Genomic DNA, 22,672 nt, shown 5'->3' with positions numbered 1-22,672 from the left:
TTGCCAAGGTGATTAAAGAAAAATATTTGAAACAAAAGATTTTAGGCATGTGTTAGTCTTAACACAGCACCAGAAATTACTGTGAAATATTTACTACTGCTGCTGTTTGGTACAGAGTTGAACAATGTCATTCATATAAAAAAAACACCAAACAATGCCCCAAACCAATTTATAAATTCCAAAATATGATTCTTTCCTGCATATACATGATGGCTTTGAATGATGTGCATGTTGCCCTGCCTCTTACTTTACAGATTTATTCTTGCTGTTTGCAGGGATTTCTGTAAGTCTGGGCAGTCAATCCCTCTTATCAGTATAAATGATCACTGCTGTAGTTCAAAAAGCACTTCTGCTGTGAGACAGGGACAGCAGCACAATTCAGAGCATCGTCTTGGTAGTGAGGGTTGCAAGGCTTCCTCTGAGGACAGCCTTGCAGGAGGAATGAGAAGGGATGGCAGGGAACAAGGCAAAGTCACAGTGTTTAACTCAAAGTATGCAGGGATGGCAATAGGCACTCAAACAGGGAATGAGGAAACCTTAGATTTTGACCTTCAGAGATAATAGTAAGACCTGGAAGCATTATAGTCAGATCTGTAATGCAGACTGGAACGGTTTTATGTTTTACAGTTGTGGGTTTTTTACAGGTTTGAGAGTAAGATAGGCAAAGTCATTTGAGATTTGTACAGACAGGTGTAGATATTTCTTTAAATTTCTACTTGTCATCGATGTGATACATCTTATTGTGGCTCCATTCATGCAGCAGAGGCCAGGGAATGCTTAAGGCTGAGTAGTTTTTGAGTGAGGGAATCAAGAAAGAAATGTATTTGAGGGGCACTAATCTTAGATGCATTAGAGTCTTCCTTGTGCTGAAGATAATGAGTAGAAACGGCTGTGATATTGTCTCTGCCTACTTCTGTTCTTGCTCCATCTGCTATAGATCTGCAGAGTATTTCCTTCATGAGACAAGTATTCTCTTTGGATGATATCTGTCTGTGTTATGTCAGCTGAAGTGCACACAGTAAATAAGATTAAGGAGTGCCTTGTTGTCTTTATAGGAAATAGCCTGTTTAGCTCTAATGAAGAAGGATTATCAAGTACCCTTAAGGAAAATACATTCCCTTCAGATAGAGAATATAATATTCCTTCAATAAATAATGAAACAAAAAGGTTGGTTATTCTTTTGTTTGGGTTATTTTTTCCAGAAGTCTGTAGTACAAGGGACTCACAAGTTAACCAAAGGTCAGTGCTGAAGGAGCCAGTCAAATGTGGTGACTGTGCTGGATAAATGTGCCAAAAAGGCATATAAGTAATGTAAAAGTAAATCTTTACAGAAGTGATAGAGGCTGTCTAGCTTGGCACTGTATCCTTGTGCGTTTGAATGCACTTATTAATTCTGTAGCAATGCATAGAAATATTCTAGTTTTACATCCAAAAATGTCCATTCTAAAATACATATACAGCTGGAAGCTGAGAAGATTTCTGTCTCCTACCATAGGAAATGAAATGATAAGCTCTGAGGTTTTCAAAACTGGAAAGCTCTGAGGAAAATCTTGGGACTGTTACAGGAAAGAAACCCTGCAGTCTAGATTCAGAAAGCTTTTAAGACCTCCTGATTTCTGCTGAAGTGTGACAGCATTGTTGTCTGAACTACCTTCAGCCCAAACACCTCCAGGCATCCAGGCACACTTAACAGCTGCCTCTCTCTTCAGGATATCCATGAGTCCAGCTTGCCTAAAAGATTGGAACACCTGGACACTTCAGCCCAGCCTCTAGGAGATCTGACAGGTGGTTACTGAAACTGAGGATATGACAGCAGCAGTGAACAAAGGATTTAAAGAATTCATTGCTGAATCTTAAAGTCCCAAGGAAATATAATTTATTGAAAATGTTTCAGAATTTCCTGCTTATTCAAAAAGTTTGCCTATCCATAGTCTCAGTAATAGAATTTCTATTCCCATGCTATAGCTAACAATACCTGCAGAGAAGCCTTAGATTCATATTGTTAATTAGAAGCATTATAATTCAGGGTATTTAGAATCATAGAATCAACCAGGTTGGAAGAGACCTCCAGGAATATCCAGGCCAACCTAGCACCCAGCCCTATCCAGTCAACTAGACCATGGCACTAAGTGCCTCAGCCAGGCTTTTCTTGAACACCTCCAGGGATGGTACCTCCACCACCTCCCTGGGCAGCCCATTCCAATGCCAATCACTCTCTCCGGCAATAACTTCCTCCTAACATCCAGCCTAGATCTCCCCCAGCACAACTTGAGACTGTGTCCCCTTGTTCTATTGCTGGATTCCTGGCAGAAGAAACCAACCCCCATCTGGCTACAGCCTCCCTCCAGGTAGTTGTAGACAGCAATGAGGTCTGCCCTGAGCCTCCTCTTCTCCAGGATAAACACCCCCAGCTCCCTCAGCCTCCCCTCACAGGGCTGTGTTCCAGTCCCCTCACCAGCTTCGTTGCCCTTCTCTGGACACAGTCCAGCATCTCAACATCTCTCTTGAATTGAGGAGCCCAGAACTAGACACAGTACTCAAGGTGTGGCCTGATCAGTGCTGAGTACAGGGGAAGAATAACCTCCCTTGTCTTACTGCCCACACTGTTCCTGATCCAGGCCAGGATGACATTGGCTCTCTTGGACACCTGGGCACACTGCTGGCTCAATATTTTTATTCATTTTTCAATGCATGGGTGTCTCTTTCAGATCACTGAAACTGTATTTGTCACATAAGTACATCAAACCAATCTAAAAATAGTCAACAGAAAAAAATCCTGTGTAAGAGAACTTTCCACTGGCACCTTCTCAATGGAAATCTGTACCTGTACTTCTACCCCCTGTGTCAGCAGTTATCCCCTGTAACTGAAGGAAAGTCAGTTCAGCAGTATGGGTTATGGTGGGAGTGGCCAGAAAAAGATCTGAGTTCCTTAATTAACTGTATGAGATTTACTGATAGATAGTAGGCTGAAAATGATCCAGCAGTGTGTCCAGGTGGCCAGGAGAACCAGTGACATCCTGACCTGCATCAGGAACAGTGTGGCCAGTAGGACAAAGGAAGCTATTCTTCCCCTGTAGTCAGCACTGCTCAGGCCACAAAGAGTCCTGTGTCCAGTTCTGGGCTCTTCAATTCAAGAGAGATGTTGAGGTGCTGGAACATGTCCAGAGAAGGGCAACAAAGCTGGTGAGAGGCCTGGAACACAGCCCTGTGAGGAGAGACTGAGGGAGCTGGGGTTGTTTAGCCTGGAGAAGAGGAGGCTCAGGGGTGACCTCATTGCTGTCTACAACAGTAACAGCACAGTCACAGAACATTCTCTTGATCATCTTTAAGAAAGGACTAATTATTTCTGTAGTGCTGAGGCACTCTCACCTGAAGGGCTTGCCAATGGCAATGAGAAACTTGCATTTAAAAAAAACCCAACGTCTTCATACTGTGGTATTTACTTCCACTTAACCTATCAGGCTGCGTAGCTTGGAAAGTTTTTTCCCCAGTTCCTTAGAGTTAATGTTTTAGGAGTTACTGCCAAATATGCTCAATTGCAGTGTGTGTACAAGAGGGCAAAGTGATTACTGTCTGGCCACTATGTATGATAGCTAGCTAGGACTGATGATGTTCTTCCCAGAGAGAGTGATTTGCCATTGGAATGGGCTGCCCAGGGAGGTGATGGAGTCACTGTCCCTGAAAGTGTTCAAAAAAAGCCTGGCTGAGGCACTTAGTGCCATGGTCTAGTTGATTGGACAGGGCTGGGTGCTAGATTGGACCGGATGATCTTGGAGGTCTCTTCCAACCTGGTTGATTCTATGAGCTATAAGGCTAAGCAATAATGTGATTGCAGTCAGTGATAACATACCTGATAATTCTCAGGTGGCCATGCATTCATCAGTCATGTTGGAAACAGGCCACCGTCCTGGGCTGCTACTATCCTGTTCATCACTTTGTTTTGTTTTTTTTTTATGGGATTTTATACTTTTACGTAGCAGTAGTTTTCCTCTTGAACCTTTAAATTCCACAGTCCTGTCTGTGACTTTGCTTTTGGTGCATCAGTTTTAGAATGAACTTTCTCACGTACAGTAACTGGATCTTTAAAACTGAGCCAAGGACATACTAACTTGCATTGAACTTGCCTCACTGAATGCAGAACTCCTGCACAGGGATAATGGATGTTATTTTGTGCATGCTTTGAAATCTCTTGCATTGTATGATCTCTCTGTGCATTTCATTAGTGGCCATATTTCTTAGCATGCTTCTCTGGGGAAAAAAAATATAAATAGGTTCTTTTTTTCCCCCTATAAAATCAAAGGCACACAAACTGGGAGAAAACTTTGCTTTTTATCTTACAGCTTGTGTCAGAGCAAGTTTAACACTTTGGAGATGTTGGAGGAAGTTTTTTCTTTCACATTTGTTGGTTCCAAATGTAAGTGAAAGAACAAATTTCTACCCTGAATTTTCATGGATAGACCTAGAGTCAGCACAATAAGAGGACTCTCAGTTGTAGCCTCCATTTTTAGACCCTTTTTTCCTTACATGACTAGAAAGGAGATTAGTCTGAAGAATATCTCAATAAAAGACTTATGGCAGAACTATCAGAATCTTACCACTGACATACCCAATACAGCCTGTGATGTAAGACCAGCAGGGCATATATTGTGGTTGTCTTTGTGAACTTTTTTTTATGGCTGGCATTGCAGGAAGTATGTCATTATCAATCAGAAGATGGTGTGATGGTTTGGGTGATCCCCCCCACTTTAGAAATCACCCAGGCTAGACTCAGCTGGCTCTGGAAATTTGAATGAAGCTTATATTTACAGCTAGCACAATATACAAGCAGATATTTACAGTATATACAGTTATAGACAGAAATATACAAGGTAAAAGGCAATACAGAAACACAACTCCCCTCCCAGAAACCTGAGTCCCCAGGAGAGGCTCTCAACCACCCCTTCACCTTCCCCCCTACCCCTCTCAACCTTACCCCAGTCCCAAGGAAGAATAGAGGTTCAGCCAGAGGGTTAGGAAGCAAAGTGGATTAGTCCAAAATGGAGGGTGAGGTTAGAGAGATGCAGCTTAGCCAGCAGCCTGAGCGGGAGTGGTTATCTATGTTTCTATTTCTTGTTCTTATACATCTCAGCAAGCCTATGAGGGAAGTAGCCATCACCATTGTTTCCCTTTCACAGCCTGTAATCTAGTTCTCACCAAAACATTCTAGCTAGCCTCAAGCTAGCACAGCTGGGAAGGTCGATTCTTCTGTTTCCTTGAACTTACTGAAGCCATATGACACTGAGAAGAGCACTGGGCTTTTAATCATTTGTTACTAAGTTCAGTATTTTAGGCATGTGTACTTTTTACCATGATAATAAAGTGTTCAGCATGGGATCTGCAAGGCATTAAAACATACTTGATAATGCAAGCACAGGGTATGACTCATTGAAGCTCATGACACTTTAGTTTTTGCTGCATGTTTATTAGTAATGGTACAACTATTGTAAGGACTTGTTTTGGCAGTACAGCATATCCAGTTAGCCTCAGGCAACTAAATCCATTCTGTCCTGCTGTGATTGTATTTCTGTGGGTACATGAACTAAGTGGTTTTGATGAATCATGTACTGCAATCACACACTTGGAAAAAAGGGACCTGGGGGTACTGGTAGATAGTAGGTAAATACGAACCAGTAGTGTGCCCAGGTGGCCAAGAGAGCCAATGACATCCTGGCCTGAATCAGGAACAGTGTGGCCAGTAGGACAAGGGAGGTTATTCTTCCCCTGTACTCAACATTGCTCAGGCCACTGCTGGAGTCCTGTGTCCAGTTCTGGGCTCCTCAATTCAAGAGAGATGTTGAGGTGCTGGAACGTGTCCAGAGAAGGGCAATGAAGCTGGTGAGAGGCCTGGAAAACAGCCCTGTGAGGGGAGGCTGAGGGAGCTGGGGGTGTTTATCCTGGAGAAGAGGAGGCTCAGGGGTGACCTCACTGCTGTCTACAACTCCCTGAAGGGAGGCTGTGGCCAAGTGGGGGTTGGTCTCTTCTCCCACGCAACCAGTAATACAACAAGGGGACACAGTCTCAAGTTGTGGTGGGGGAGGTCTAGGTTGGATGTTGGGAGGAAGTTGTTGGCAGAGAGAGTGATTGGCATTGGAATGGGCAGCCCAGGGAGGTGGTGGAGTCACCATCCCTGAAGGTGTTGAAGAACAGACTGGATAAAGCACTTAGTGCCATGGTCTAGTTGATTGTCTTCGGCTAGGTGCTAGGTTGGACTGGATGATCTTGGAGGTCTCTTCCAACCTGGTTGGTTCTATGATTCTTTTTTGTGTGGTAAGTGTTGATTAAGTGTTTATAGATGCATGAATGTGCACAGTCTCATTCTGTTTCATAATAAGTTGTTCAGAGAGCAATTGCAATACAAAACCTGCTTGCACTATCTTTTATGGTCAAGATAAGGCAATGTGCTGCTTGTACTCTGCTTTGCACTATGATGCTATGTAAGGCATTTCTGCTGTTACAGTAGGGGACATAATAAACAGCAAAAATCAATTGGGAGGGAGGTGAAGTTGGCTGCCGCTCCCAAGTGGGAACATGCTTTGAAATCTGAAAACTCAGTCATGTAGCCAGCAAGATGATGGAACTATGTGGTGCTGAATCACAGCCTTTCCATTTGCTTTCCACAAGGCACTGAGCACAATGCCAGTAATACACTCCCCAAGAGGTAACTAAAGATTCTTCTTACAAACGGCGCTATCAAAAACCAATTGTCTGACCGTGTATGCTTGGAAAATAAAATGAACCTGAGTGTTCAAATAGTGGTACTGCTCCTAGTAGTTTAGTTAGGAAGACTCTAGGGATGTGAGCTCTTTCTTTAACATCTGTATAGTCCTAGTCTGAACAGGTTTGTCTTGGCCTCCGCTTCTGTAACTTATTACTGAGGGCTTCCCAAGGACAACAGGGTCAGGGCTTCTTGTAAATGAATGTTCCCTGTGGGACCTGTAATGAAGAGACTGTTAACTAATTATCAGTCTGTTTGGAAGGCATTCATTTTTTAATTGACCTCAAAGCACTCAAGGAACAAAAGAAATCTGAGCAAAGATGATTTGGGTCTAAGGCAAACAAGTGAGTAATTTTCCTTCACACAGTAGTTTCATGAGTTTATGGGAGTGCACTGGACATACATGGTTTTCAAGTCAAATATTCCATTGATTAAAATTAGGAGGGTTGTGTCTGGTGACATGATCTGCATGGTACAGAGAGGTTTCCATTCTTACCTTTCACTGTCATTTTCTCTGCAAATAATGTTCCCATCATCACTTGTCCGGCCAATATTACAATGGATTTAATTTAAAACATAATCTGTTTCCTTTCAGTTTGAGTAGGAAAGTTCAGTTCTGTGACTTGAATGTCAGGTGCAATTTTACAGAGGCTGCTTGCAGGGCTGTTACATCCCACAGAGAAGATAATTATAGAGTTAGAAGGAGCCTTAGGACTTTCTGGTTAAGGAAGAAGTTTTGTCCAGCAAAATGATATTTTCATTTTTATTATTTGAATATTGACTGAAATGATGAAACCCAGGTTTCTAATTTAGTTTTATCTACTAAGTAAGTTAATGCAGAAACCAGGGACTTTGCTCTTTTGGGGGAGTGGGGGTGTGTGTTTAAGGTGATTGTGCATCAATTTCTTCTACAGCACTATTTCTGCGTATGAGTAATGGCAAAAATACAAATGCATTTCAGGAAAATATTTTTCAATAATATGAAATTAGTTATGTGATCATGAGTTCTCACATGCTCCTGAGATGCTGGAATGTGTCCAGAGAAGGGCAATGAAGCTGGTGAGAGACCTGGAACACAGCCCTGTGAGGAGAGGCTGAGAGCTGGGGGTGTGTAGCCTGGAGAAGAGGAGTCTCAGGCAGACCTCATTGTTGTCTACAACTACCTGAAGGGAGGCTGTAGCCAGGTGGGGGTTGGTCTCTTCTGTCAGGCAAGCAGCAACAGAACAAGGGGACACAGTCTCAAGTTGTGCTAGGGGAGGTCTAGGCTGGATGTTAAGAGGAAGTTGTTGGCAGAGAGAGTGATTGGCATTGGAAGGGGCTGCCCAGGGGGGTGGTGGAGTCACCATACCTGGAGGTGTTGAAGCAAAGCCTGGTTGAGGCACTTAGTGCCATGGTCTAGTTGACTGGATAGGGCTGGGTGCTAGGTTGGACTGGCTGATCTTGGAGATCTCTTCCAATTTGGTTGATTCTATGGTTCCAGTATCTCAACATCTCTCTTGAATTGAGAGGCCCAGAACTGGACACATCACTCAAGCTGTGGCCTGTCCAGTGTTGAGTACAGGGGCAGAATAACCTCCCGTGTCCTGCTGGCCACACAGTTCCTGATGCAGGACACGTTAATCTAATCTGCAGGATGAAGGATGCAGAGCTATCTTCCATTCCTTTAAGATCTGTTGATGCACAGAGGGTGACCAAGTTTGAAAGAACACCTTGGATGTATCTCTTTTATTTGTTAATATTTATTTTTTGCTGTATTTATGAAGTAGTTTGGTGACTGTACCCTTCCTGTTCCCACTAGGCCTGCAGTTAGCCCTACCATTCTGTCAGCAGAACACTACCAGCTTTTTTGTTGTTCTTATTAGAATAAAAACTATAAATCATTGACTGCCTCAGAAATAATTGGTTTTGAAATTGTGAAATTTGCATCATGGCCCATAAAAACTCTGGCTGATGTCAAATATTTTATGTGATCATGCTCTGAGTTTTTAGTATTGTAACAAATGCTTGCATCAGCTGCTCATGAAATCTGTCAGCGATATTAAGGGTGACGTTATATTCCATGGAGATTACTCTTCCTTTAGATTATATCTTCTGCCTCTCCTCCTCTCACTTCTTTTACTCCCAGCAGAGTGAGTGGCTCTGCTTATCACAGAACCATAGAATCAACCAGGTTGGAAGAGACCTCCAAGATCATCCAGTCCAACCTAGCACCCAGCCCTAGACAATCAACTAGACCATGGCACTAAGTGCCTCATCCAGGCTTTGACAAACACCTCCAGGGACGGTGACTCCACCACCTCCCTGGGCAGCCCATTCCAATGCCAATCACTCTCTCTGCCAACAACTTCCTCCTATTATCCAGCCTTGACCTGCCCTGGCATAACTTGAGACTGTGTCCCCTTGTTCTGTTGCTGGTTGCCTGGCAGAAGAGCCCAACCCCACCTGGCTACAGCCTCCCTTCAGGTAGTTGTAGACAGCAATGAGGTCACCCCTGAGCCTCCTCTTCTCCAGGCTAAACACCCCCAGCTCCCTCAGCCTCTCCTCATAGGGTTTGTGTTCCAGGCCCCTCACCAGCTTTGTCACCCTTCTCTGGACACATTCCAGCACCTCAACATCTCTCTTGAATTGAGGGGTCCAGAACTGGGCACAGCACTCATGATACAGCCTGAGCAGTGCTGAGTACAGGGAAGAAGAACCGTGTCTAAATCAGGTTTAGCATTCTGATACACAGTAGAAGGATTTATTAATCTTGAGAGTTTTAAGTAGCAATTTTTGAAGGGTCTCTGTGGTAGTTTGGTAGGGAGGGACAGCCTCTGGCTGGCAGGGAAGTCTGAGCTCTCTCATGCGGCCTGTGGAGGCCTTGTAGGCCGAATTGGGGATAGCAGGTCTGGCCTGCTCTCGGGCCTGTTTGGGGTGGAAGGAGTGGAGGGTTCTGGAAGGTCTCCAGTCCCTGGAGGTGTTGAAGTAAGTCCTGGCTGAGGCTCTCAGTGCCATGGTCTAGTTGATTGGACAGGGCTGGGTACTAGGTTGGACTGGATGATCTTGGAGGTCTCTTCCAACCTGGATGACTCTATGATAAGTAGAGATGCTCACTCTGCCAGGAGAAAAGAAGTGAGAGGAGGAGAGGCAGGGAGAAGAGAGCAATGTCAGCCAGGTACTGCCTTATCAACTACGATACCGGGGAGCTGAATGGAATAAATTGTTACAATGTCCTGGAATGACCACATCCATCCCCTGGGACAGGATTTTGTCTCTGTGGTCTTCTTAAGGGAACCTCCCACCCTCAAACTACCACACTCTTGTTAGGTGTGTAGGATGTTACGGGGATACCAAGCTGCAATATATATGAGTATAAAAGAAGTGCTTTATAAATCGTTTTATCATTCTTGAAAGCAACATGCTAGCAAGATTGCCAGATCCAGCTGCAAAACTTGCCTATTTGGATCATGTGAAGGCAGGTGTGAGATTACAGCTGTAATAAAACTGAAATTGAATACTGGTAGCTGAAGTTGTAGCAGGCAATTGATTTGATTTATATAACATAAGCCATGTGAGGAGAGTTATGTAGGTCAGCATCTTCAGCTGGAAAACAGTAGTTAGAAAAGTTGTGGTAGGTCACTCAGAACTGCTGGCTTAATACTTGTTTAGCCTGGCAAAATGCTGGTGCAGCCTAACTGTTTTCTGTTGAACTTGTCTAAGGAGACACTATTTGCCACAAGGAAAAACTAATCAGTTACATTCACTGCCACTTGTGGCATTAAAAACCCTCACTAAAATTAGCATAAGAACATAGGCCATATGGAGTTTCCCAGGGCAAGAGTTGGTACATCAGCTGTGAGCACATTTTCAGCCTGTGCAATATTTAAGGTGTGTAAATCAGTGATTGAACTGCTTTTGGAGTAACAGAACAATATATTACAAAATGCAAATTGTAAATTATCCTGTTCAGGGAAATGGAGGAAGCATGACCAAATATAGCCTCCAGAGTTATTTCCAATCCAAGTGGTCTGCCAACAGATTTACACCCAAAGACCAAACGCCAAACCCAAACACGTATCACTTAATTAAACAGCCCAGGCTCTTTTGTTTTTATTTGTGATTGTTTGTTGGGCTTTTTGTGTTTGTTTTGTGTTTTTATCCAAGGAGTGAACTAATGACCTGGCAATTCTAACGTGAGTTGAGGGTTTAATAAGAACAAACAAAAAATAGTTAATGCTGCTTTTTTAGAAGCAAATTAGAATTAAGTGTATAGCAATGACTGTGAGGATTTCATTTGCTGTTTCCAGGAAAGGGTACAAGTGTTTGTCCAAGTTGTATCACAGTGTCACCAAGGTTGGAAGAGACCTCATAGATCATCAAGTCCAACCCTTTACTGCAGAGCTCGAGGCTAGACCATGGCACCAAGTGCCACGTCCAATCCTGCCTTGAACAGCTCCAGGGACGGCGACTCCACCACCTCCCTGGGCAGCCAATTCCAGTGTCCAATGACTCTCTCAGTGAAGAACTTTCTCCTCACCTCCAGCCTAAATCTCCCCTGGCATAGCTTGAAGCTGCGTCCTCTTGTTCTGGTGCTGGCCACCTGAGAGAAGAGAGCAACCTTCTCCTGGCCACAACCACCCTTCAGGTAGTTGTAGACCTGAAGTTGTGAGGCTTTTAAGACTGCAGCCAGATGTAGTCAGTGCCAACCTCCTAGGGCTTATGTGTCACAATTTCTACAGATACCATCTTTGCAAAGTATACTTGAACCTTTTTGATCTACAAACACCCTGTTGACACAGATCAATGGAAAATGCTTTTGCTCTCTCTAGAATCTGTCCAGAACCTCAAGTGCAGGAAATAAGAGAATGAAAAAAAAAAAAAAGTTGAAGCAGAATATGAAGAGTAGAACAATATTTACATTATTGTTTCTTGCTAGCGAAATGCAGGGAATATATCACAGGCAGGGAAGGGGAAAAGAGAGTGAGGGAGAGGGGGTGACAGAGAGAAAAATCTAGAAATACAGTTTTAAAAATGCTTTAAAAATGTGGGTAATCAATACATATGATTTAGGAAGATACATCATTAGGAGAAGAAAGCAATGAGATAGTATTAGGGTTGTCAGCATTTCTGTGTGTGAGTTTCATGTTTCAGCAGCTGAGAACCTCAGGAATGAATGAAAATCCAGTGAATTCAAAAGAAGAAACTTAATGAAAACAGGTGTATATGGAATAACTGCAGTAAGAATAAGAATAAACTTGTGGCAGCCAAAGCAGGGATGTCAGTTTTGTAGCAAAGAAAAAGATGCAAATAAATAAGTGAAAGAGAAATTGCTACAAAAAAAAAAGTAACAGCTGCTTTTACTGTGCCCAGTTCTTGGCTCCTCAATTCAAGAGAGATGTTGAGATACTGGAATGTGTCCAGAGAAGGGTGACAAAGCAGGTAAGAGGTCAGGAGCACAGCCCTGTGAGGAGAGGCTGAGGGAGCTGGGGGTGTTTAGCCTGGAGAAGAGGAGGCTCAGGGGTGACCTCATTGCTGTCTAAAACTACCTGAAGGGAGGTTGTAGCCAGGTGGGGGTTGGTCTCTTCTGCCAGGCAACCAGCAACAGAAGAAGGGGACACAGTCTCAAGTTGTGCTGGGGGAGGACTAGGCTGGATGTTAGGAGGAAGTTGTTGGCAGAGAGAGTGATTGGCATCAGAATGGGCTGCCCAGGGAGGTGGTGGAGTCACCATCCCTGGAGGTGTTGAAGCAAAGCCTGTCTGAGGCACTTAGTGCCATGGTCTAGTTGATTGAAGAGGTCTGTGTGATAAGTTGGACTGGCTGATCTTGGAAGTGTCTTCCAACCTGGTTGATTCTATACTGAGTTAAATGTGCTTTAATTTGTCACAGTTCTTAGCATGATGACATCTTGAAGAAGTTGACCCATGGGTCTTACTTAGTAAGCTCATTGCCTTGATCATTGGATTAGTTCAGTTGATAGCTTGTCAATTATGAAAAACAAAATTAACAGAGGAAATAAACCAGAATTCTTTAAAAATTCTTGGCTGCAGCAGCACTAGAGGACATTATCATTATGGTAAGCATAAGCTACCCTTGTGGCTGGAACTGAGATTGTAGATCTACTCAGTGCCTTCCGATGAGCAAAACCCTCTGGATTGGACTAGGAAGTGGGTTACAGACATTATGGATGTTAGATTGTTGTTTTGTTGTTGTTTAATCAAGCACACTGCACTGCTTGTAATGACACAGCATTTCTGTTTTCCTTGTCTTTCTGACATCTAATAAAAACTCAGAACATCACTGCTACTTAAATAATACTTATTCTGCCTGTTGTGGTACCTCTGCAGACATGGTACCAGTTTAATATAGAGGGTGAGGCAACCATTATTTTTCCATCACGTTTGACAGCAGCTGTCTCAGCAGTCCCTGTATGTGTTGCTTGTGCCATAGATGTGTGATTGAAAGCATGGAATGAATTTATAGTGTTGGGAGAGTGTTGCAGACATGGGAAAAAAAAGCCTTAAACTATTTTGATGGTGAAGGGGTCTCTCTTTTTCCATGTCTGTACAGTCCCTTACATCATGGTGCTTTTAGACATAGCTGGGACTTGTAGGTAGAACTGCCAAACAGTAACTGATAATAATGAAATGATCATTGCTGGAGTTGTATGGCTGCGAGCTTTTAGAAAGTGTTGAGACTGCTGAAAGAATTATTACAGTTCATCTATTAAGGAATCTTGCAGGAAGAAAAAAAAAAAAGATGAGATTGATGGGTCAGATTTGAGGAATTTCAAATTAAAAAACTTTGTTCAAAAACTGAAACAAATACTGGAATAGGGTGAAGGCATACTCAAGACAATGTTTTTTTCTAAGCATGTGCAAACCTCTTTTTGATGCTGTCTTCAAAATGATGCAGCAGCTAAATGTATTATACCTCTGGGAAGTGTAAACCTCAGGGCCTGATTCTCCTCACTACATAATAAGAATGGTGAAATGTAGCCTTCAAGTAGGTATAAATTGCATTTAAATCTTTTTTATGGCTCAGTAGTGGAAGAAAGAAGCATCAGTATAAATGAGAACCAGGTCCCCAGTATTTATTTAACCCTTGGGCTTTGTATATCATTATATTTGCACGTTTAAGAGATTTGCAGAGGGATTTTTAATCAGGATTTGGTGTACAGAAAGCTAAATGTTTTCATTGCCTTACAAGTAACTTTAATCATAGAGGCAGATCATCCTTTTTATTTCTCAAGAGAGAATGGTAGAATTTCCTGCCTTTGTACAAACTGAGCTAAATGTTTCTGACACCCATAGTACAGTGTCAATTGGAAATTCACATTTCATGTAATAACAGACCATTTTAATTTCATGAGCTAAAGAATTGGTTTCCACTTGCAAATTGTACCGAAGAAAGCAATATTGTCAGAAGAACTGGCACAGTGCTTCAAGAGATAAATCTATTGAATTAAATAAGAGACTTTCATTACCTTTTACATTGCATTTCCATATAACATAAGCATTAATTAAACTCTTCATTGCTTTCTCCTATTCAGCAGAGCTATTCTTATTCGGTCTGACAAGAAATGCTACCCAAGAAAACATGTGGCACACAAATACAGTCATTAAAATACACTTATTCAAGCAGAAGGGAGGGAAGAGTAGAAGGGGAGAATGCATTTGGGCAAGTGGGACCTATAAAGAGAAATACATAATTTCTGGGTTTGAGGTTTTGACAGCAAGGCAGCTCTTGATGGCTTGTAACAGGTCATCTTGCTAGGTATTTCTCTAGGTATTTTGAATACAAACAGAAAGCAAGCAATTGTCTTTGACTTTTTAAGTGTATATCTGTTTATGAGGAAGGGTTCTTCAGTGTGAGGAGTCACTTTTAGTGTTAGACAATTCTACCTTTTGAAGTATCAAAACAGCTCTGGCAAAGCGAATCTCCTGTCTTGTGTGAGGAATATTCAAGTATGGCAAAGCTGATCATGCAGATTCAAAGTGTTCCTAATAAAGTAGCCAAGCTTTAAAGAGCTCTTTGGGTAGCTCACTTTCCTTGACTGAACAGACGTCAGGTGTATTTGGTACTGAGTCATTTTTTATCTGTATCCAAATGTTTCTAATTAATTTTTACTTCTGATTCCAGGGGAACACTTGAGAATCTGCCCTCAGGAATATACATGTTGCACCTCAGACATGGAGGACAAGTTAAGCCAACAGAGCAAACTGGAGTTTGAAAACTTAGTGGAAGAGACAAGTCACTTCGTACGCACCACTTTTGTATCCCGGCACAAGAAGTTTGACGGTAGGCTGGATGTAATTTACTTATTTCAAGGTTATGGGATTTAAAAGTCAGTTTTTCATAATAGATTCCAACATTCTTTTCTTTACAATTAGATACCACATTTGCAGTTGTCAGTTTGGCTAAGATAAGGGTTAACTTACAGCTGATATGCTTATCAGTCTTGTGAGTATTGCCTTTAATTACAATGACATTAAGAATAGGACTGTTAAGTGCTTGCAAGCTTGGCTAATGTTTAAAAAAGAGATTAGATATGCTCAGAGAGGTTTACAGGTTTTGTCTCCTAGCTTCAAATGCAAACATTAGGTTTGCAGTTTTGTTAACTGTTGCAAGGGGAACTATGGTTCTCCCATGTTGTTTTGTTGTTGCAAAGCAAATTTTTGATAGCTATAGCCTTTTTATAGCCTTAGGTGCTTCGTTTCTTTCCTGGATGATTTTCTTGTGATGTACAGAGTCTCTTAGAGGGTGTCTGGCTTCTGAACACTAAGGCTTCAGCTGCATTTGAGAGGGATTATTGTGCAAACCACTTCAATGCACATTTTATATCTAGAAAGAGTCTGTGATAATTGTTTTGGGGGCTTATCTGTTTCTAGTCAGTTCTGAAATCGCTTCTTGTCCTCAGCCTTTGTATCATATTGGTAAGATCAAGGGTTCAGTGTCACAATTTGTTAAATGCTTGTCTTTAATAAGGAACATTAAGTCGTTTTTATGGTTGTGTCCATGTTTACAAGTCATGTTATGCTGATCTCTTTCATAAACTATGCATTAGGAAAGAATAAAAGAGCTTCAGAATACTCAGTCATAGCTTTATCTAACTGTGACACCTGTATTTGTGGTGAAAGTATCTCCCCGAGCATTTCTGCATAAGTATAGCTGGAAAAGGTCTGGCATTAAAAGGTGTAACTTGGCATTCCAAAGAGTATTGCTGAGCTGCTTCTGTGCATGTAGGTAGAATGTCTGTAAATAAGTGCAGTAAAACTGGCTAACCCTAGGTTATGTGGTCTATATGCATGGATGTAGGAGACTAATGGAATGGTTATCTGTGTGGTGGAAAGCCTCAAAATGTCATAACTCTTAGGTAGTATTCAAAAACACATGAAGGTGTCTCTAAATCCCTAGGGTAATTCTGTATCATTCTCTCTACTGAATGAAAGATTCTTCTTTTTTGCTAGTATTGATTCTCTAAATATGGTGCAGAGTGGAAGATAAATTATGAAAGGAAGAAGTGAGAAACATAAAATATGAAGATGAGCTGGAGAATGGTCCCCAGATGCAGATCAAATGCTAATATAATTTAGAAAGTGTCCTTAGTCATTAGAAGGACTATGGTGTGGATGACTGTGCAGTGTTCTGTGTTGTGATGACTTCATTCTTTAATGTGGAGCTGGAACTTTTTTGTGCAGTTTTCAGAACTTTACTTGGCTTCATGAACCTGGGAAAACAAACAAACAAACACCACAACCAAAACCTTTCCAGGGGTTGTGTGCAGTATCACGAGATGTGTATGCAAGCAGGACAAACATTTCAAACTATCTATGGTGCATGCAGGGCTTTTCTATTTCTGGAAGAGAATCTGAAAGATCACTGGTGTTCAGTGAGCAGTGCAATTGTCTAAATACACTGTCCTCTTTGACCACGAGAGAACCTCACTGATTTTCCAGCAACTTGAGACCTTTTTATATTGCAATGAACTTAGTCACGTTATGGCTTTTTCAGTAACCTGAAATTCTGTGTCTTAATACTGATGATTAGGTATATGGCTGAGAGTTACTGACCTGTTCTAAATATTACCTTCTGGGATTGTTAAGGATCTTTTCTCCAGAAAGTTTGATTTAAGGACTAAGTGGATCTTTCTGTCTGGTCATTGATGTTTTAGAAGGAATTTGCACTATGCAGTGTCATCAAAAAGCATCTGAACTTTGTGTATATTTATGTTTTAGATGGGAATTTGCACTATGCAGTCTCATCAAAGAGCATTTTGAACTTTGTGTATACGTTCAGGATTTTGTTGCTATTCTAAAATTATTCAGAAGTTGTTCACTTACACGTTAAAAACCCTCACTTTTTATTTCTAGAAGGGCAAATAACCCTCACCTAACAGGCTAGTTTTATACTGAAAACACAGGTTTGGTGCAGTTTAAGACAGGATGCTGCTTTTTGGTATAAAGTAAATACTGTAGTGTTAGGTAAAGTGAATATTGACTTTTCAATAATCATCTCTTTTTGTTTTAATTTGGTACTTTGATTGCACAAGAGAATTCTGGTATATGGTTCTGCTATGTAATATCAGTACACCAGACAACAAAACCAACAGAACCAATTGTGACAATTTTATGCAAGTTGTGTACAGGACTTGTGCTTATACATAGCAACATATCTAAACAATAGCAGAATATGTGAACACTGAAGCAATGTCAAGATAGAGACCGTACTAACATTGCTCCCATAAGGAGTTAAGTGAAACTACAACTGCTGCCAACTTCTTTGTTCATGCAGACATTTATTTCATTTTCTTGGAAAGGGACATTTCTTCTGCTGTACCAGGTATATCTTAGGCTAACACTAGTCTTTACAACATAGGACTTTCTAGGGGTATGTCACCTCTGTTGAACTACAATCTGACCTTTCTTATTTACTTTGTGTCTCACAACCATATGCTTAAGCATATGTTGAGTGATTTTGAGATTTCCTTTTTGAGAGGAAATCTGAGGTGTATTTTCCGTTTCAGGGTTTTGCCTTCTTCCAGTTCGTGACCTAATCTTCAAGGAAACTCATTCTGCTACCATTTAAGTGTTGTTTTTTTAGCCTTTGGTGAGACACACAGTTTTACACAGAATGAGAGTGTGGCTGAGATGTGAAGGCACTTTTAGAGATAGTCTAGGCAACCCCCTCTCTGCTGAAAGTGTGGTCAGTTATCATGGGTTGTCCAGGACCTAATTTTTAGTATCTCCATGGGTGAAGACTGAACAGGCTCTTTGAGCAACTTATGGCAGTTCTTTGCCTATCCTCATGGTAACAATTTTTTTCTTGTTTTTAAATAGAATTAACTGTTCTTTAAATTTGTACCTGTTTCTCGTTGTCTTGTCACTAGGCTCTGCTGTGAAAGGCCTAGTGCCCTGCACCAGATATTTATACACATTGATGAGATCCTCTGAGCACTCTCTTCTGCAGGTTGGACTATCCCAGCTCTCTTGACCTCTGCTTATATGAGAGATGGTCTGGTCCTTTTATTATCCTACTGCCCTTTACTGGACTTGCAAAGGGGGAGTTCTGTCTTGGAGTGCTCAGACCTGGACCCAAGACTCCAAATGTGGCTGGGATGAGAGGAAGCTTCACCTTCCTCAGGCTGTGGACAATGCTTTTACATCATTTTTATTTCAGTTTTATATTTGTTTTTTTAGCTTGAAGTACAGTACTTTCCAAATCCTTGCAAGAACTGTAAGCAGGAGAAGCTAAATATGAAATAAAGAAAACATTGAAATTAGAAAAATTCCTTTGAAGCAGTAGGTGCTCAACATTCCTAGGAAACATTCCTAGGAAACATGCCTGTTTCAGGAATGGGAATTACAAACCCTTCCAAAAACTAGGAAAATGAGCAAAACCCACTTCAAGCAGACAAGAAAGGCACAGGAAATTGAGAGTTGCATTAGATACAGATTTTTCTTTTACCTCAAAGCTTTGGATAGGACTAATCCAAATAATCACATATGTAATGATCAGCTGTTCCCTGTTTCTAGCAATAGACAAGTGGTCATGCTTCAGTCCTTGGTCCTTCACTGTATACCTTAAAGCAGCTTAAAATACGTTATTCTCCCAGTGTAGCTGTAATAGTATCATCTTATTCCCCTGCATAGTGGCATTGCTGAGCAGCTGCTTTACAGACAAGCCAATTTCTTTTAAGTATTGCTCTATCAGCAGCTGAAACCAGCCCTACCAGAAGCTTTTGCAATGAATGTTAATGAGGAGACAAGTAGATGTTCCGTGACGTTTTCTCACTAATCCTTTGAATAGCTATAAGAGAATTATAGCAAATAACTTTAATTTAAAGTAAACAGATCTGAATCTGGTAGAAGAGATGCTCTTTCCTCATTGTCATTAAAAAAAAACCCCTGCAGTAGTAGTCTTTGTAATGGTGTTAAAACTGAAAGAATGTGTAAGAATAGCTGTCATGCACACGCATGGATATGGATAGCTTTCAGCAGAATGTGTGAGGTATGATGCCCTTTAAGGAAACTAACCTGAATAGCATAAGAGCCAATCTGCAGCTGCATTGATCTGTCTTACAGGCTCATCATTCCCCATGCTGCTGTGTTTTTTACAGTCTAGTAGAACTGTGATCCATGCCATTAGCGGTGCTTATATTTCTTACAGTCATTGTCAGCAATAGCAGTGTAAGTTACAGGGCAGGAAAGAATGTCTCAAAGATAACACTGCAAAACAATATTAGCAAGAGTAGCTGGCATCTCAGACTCTCTGTATTCTTTTTTTCTTTTCTTGCACCATTTATGAAAGAACTTGGAGAAAAATACTGGGTTGGAATATTTCTTTGATATTAGAATGGACAAAAAATGTGTTTTGTAAAGCTGTTTTCCAGCAAAGAATTATCCAGTGGGATGAAATCTTGTAGTCATGTATGATTATTTCATTACACTTGCAGGGGAGGAAAAAAAAATGAAACCAAACAAAACAATAACTGAAGATGCCAGAAGTCAGAATACAGTTGAGTTTTGTTGCATAACGAATGCAGCTCTTCTGCTCTCTGCTCCTTCTTCTCCCCACACTTGCTGCTCAGCCTGCCAGCTCAGTTTGAACCCCAGCTCATGCCTGGAGTTGCAATGACCTCTGTGGACTTGCTACAGTAGAGGAGCCCACTTGCACACTGATCGTGCTATGGTTGGCAGGTGGACTTTCATGCTTTTCTTACTTTAAATGTGAAAGGGCATGGTTTTCATAAGAAGATCTTTGTTTCACTTCTTTGCTTGTTGGAAGCAGGGTTTCAGAAGAGTCTGCCTTTTCCACGGGCTTGTTTGGAAGGGAGGGGGATTCTAAGCAGTGTAGTAAAGTAGCATAATCTGTGGACTTTGTGCAGCTACTCTTGTTATTGCAGTGCTGCTGCAATAGTAGCAACTATTGTTGCTACTTTGTGGATACAATAGTATCTGCAACAGAACACAAGTTTCATCATATGAAAACTGATCTCATGGATATTTTGGATTTTGGTTCTGGGCAAAGTGCTGTTTTGTTTTGTCAGTTTGCAATGCATTTCCTATCAAATGCAGAATCTGTTGCAGAACAGGTGAAGTTTAAAACCTCCACAAGTGTTTGGCTCTTGTAGTGCTAGCAAGACCACAGTTTGTGTATAATTCATCTACTGTTTTCACACACTATTGCCCTTGCCAAAATACAGACCTTAGATCCTTTAGAAGCCTTAGTGAAAAGGTCTGGCCTGTTGAGTGTAACTGCTTGCAAGCCTTAAGTGGACATCTGGTGCAAGTTTTTAAACTTTAGAGAGATTCTTGATAAAACATCCCTTACCTTATATCCAATGGGAAACACTGATTTGAAAGCAAAATACTCCACACTTGTTCCAAGTTCTGTCAGAGTTGATGATAGCCTACTAGAAATCTGCATTGCATACAAACGATTTTAGGTGCTAACCCTGTAAGTTTTTTGCTGAGATCACTGTTTCACACATTATACCAAAATTTGTGAATTGCATTAGGTTGAAATAGGTTATTTCTTAAAAGTGAATCAAAAATGGAAAGGTGGCAAATGTACAAAACTTGGAAAGGAAGGATTCACCCACTAGCAAGAACAGTGGTGCTGTCAGGGTTCAGACCCAACTGGTAACAAGCCCCACACAGCTGCTCATACAACTGCCCCTTACCCCTGCAGTATCATGGGAGATAAAATTGGGAGATAAAGGCAAAACTCTGTGGGTTGAGTTAAGGAGAGCTTAACAGAGCAGCCCAAAGAGAAAGAAACAATCAGGAATAACAGCAATACTAACAAAACAGTATAGAGTGTGCGTGATACGAAACGCAGTGCTGGCTACATCTCACTGCTAGTGCTCCATGCTCCTCAGAACACCCAGCCTCGCCCTGGCTGACCCTCCCTTGGTACAGTGGACACAATGTTAGTATGGTATTGAATACCTCATCGACTGGTTCAGCTGCCTATCTTGGCTGTGGCCCCTCCCAACTTCTATAGAAGAAAAATGAACACAAACCTATGCTACTTGAACCCAGGACAGGTGCAAATTCCTGTAACCTGGTCGAGTCTCATATTGAAAGACAGCACTCTGGGAACTGGTGTCTTCCACACACTCCCTGCAACTGGAAATGTGCTTTGTGCTCTGGGATGGCCTGTTCTCTCTGTGCTTCCATAGCTTCATTTGCTAAGTGCAGCTGCTCAGTGGAGCATGTAAGCTTCTAACAGATGCATCAGGTTTATGAAGCTGCAGAGGAAAGGACAAACATCTACCCTGTGGTGGACCAAGTGGGCATGACCCACTCTAAAATGACTCTCACTAGAAAGCATGTTGTCCAGGTGTAGCCAAATTCAGACTTTGAAAAGGCAGGGATCCAGTTTTTTTTCCTGCTACACAGAAAGCTGAATCTGCCTTGCTGAGTATTAGATGTTCACAGTGTAAGTTACTCCTGTGGGTTCTCTCAGTAGTCGATAGGGAATGATGGGTGCAAGTCATACTGGTCTGAATTTTATGCTCCTCACAGGTCAGGAAGAATCTCTGCCTGAAGTACTTAATTCTCTGTATTGATTAAGAGGGCATTTAGTTCAGACACAGATGTCTTGAACTACTTAAGTAATATGGACTTACACATTTATTCAGATAAATTCCACCCCAAGGAACAGAATAAAGGAGTGAAACATCTAACACCCATTTGAGGGTCTCTTTGTGCTCTATTTGCTTCTTTTACAAAAGTCATCCTTTGTTTTCTTCTGTAGTATTTTATGGGGGAACAGACATTAAAAATACTGAGGCAAGTAAGATTATGGCAGTCAGTTATGTTATGATGGCTGAAGAAAATGCTGTTTGGTTGACTTCAAATGACATTTAATACTCACTGGAGCTCTGAATAGCATATGCTTTCAATATTTTATGATGGAAATTGTTTTCTGAACTTAATGTCCAAACTTTAAAAATACTGAACCATAGGTAATATTGCTGATTATGCTGACTTGAGCTAGAATACAACTAATTCTATTCAGTGGTTTTAATTTTCAGTGATTTTACTTTTTAGCTAAATCTCTTCTAAGTAAATGCACTTTCTAAAGTTAATGGCATAATCTCACAGACAGTATCTGCTTCTAAAAGTGATGATGCTTGATGTTTGTAGTTGCTACTAAAGACTGATATGCAGAAAGGTTCTTGCTTATACTTACTCCACTAAGAACAAATGTCACTGTTGAATCTTGCCTACCACATTGAGAGTGCAGTAAAGTAAGAGGTTGCACCTGCAGGAAGAAGCTTAAACTGACCCTGAACTGACCAATGGAGTATTTCTATATGTCATATTCTGTATAAAGCTGAGGGATCACAGGAGTTAAGCCCTTGTCTTCAATGGCTTGTATCTGGGGAAGATGCTCAGTTCTGTCAGTCCTAGCTCATGCAATCCAGAATCC

General features: G+C 41.4%; 1 protein-coding gene across 4 annotated transcripts in view; it reads left to right on the top strand.

The window, feature by feature from the left end:
* The window catches only part of GPC6 (glypican 6), a 928,307-nt gene that overhangs the window by 263,170 nt on the left and 642,465 nt on the right, over positions 1–22,672 (top strand). For all 4 annotated transcript variants that reach the window (XM_064143898.1, XM_064143901.1, XM_064143900.1 and 1 more), the window contains one exon: positions 14,873–15,031. In XM_064143898.1, coding sequence (XP_063999968.1) covers positions 14,873–15,031 — 159 coding nt within the window. The remainder of the gene's footprint in view (positions 1–14,872; positions 15,032–22,672) is intronic.

The sequence above is a fragment of the Pogoniulus pusillus genome, chromosome 5, assembly GCF_015220805.1.
Source record: "Pogoniulus pusillus isolate bPogPus1 chromosome 5, bPogPus1.pri, whole genome shotgun sequence".
NCBI classification, from domain to species: domain Eukaryota; kingdom Metazoa; phylum Chordata; class Aves; order Piciformes; family Lybiidae; genus Pogoniulus; species Pogoniulus pusillus.
Note: the sequence above shows the minus strand (reverse complement) of the source record. Positions and strands in the feature narration are given on the sequence as shown.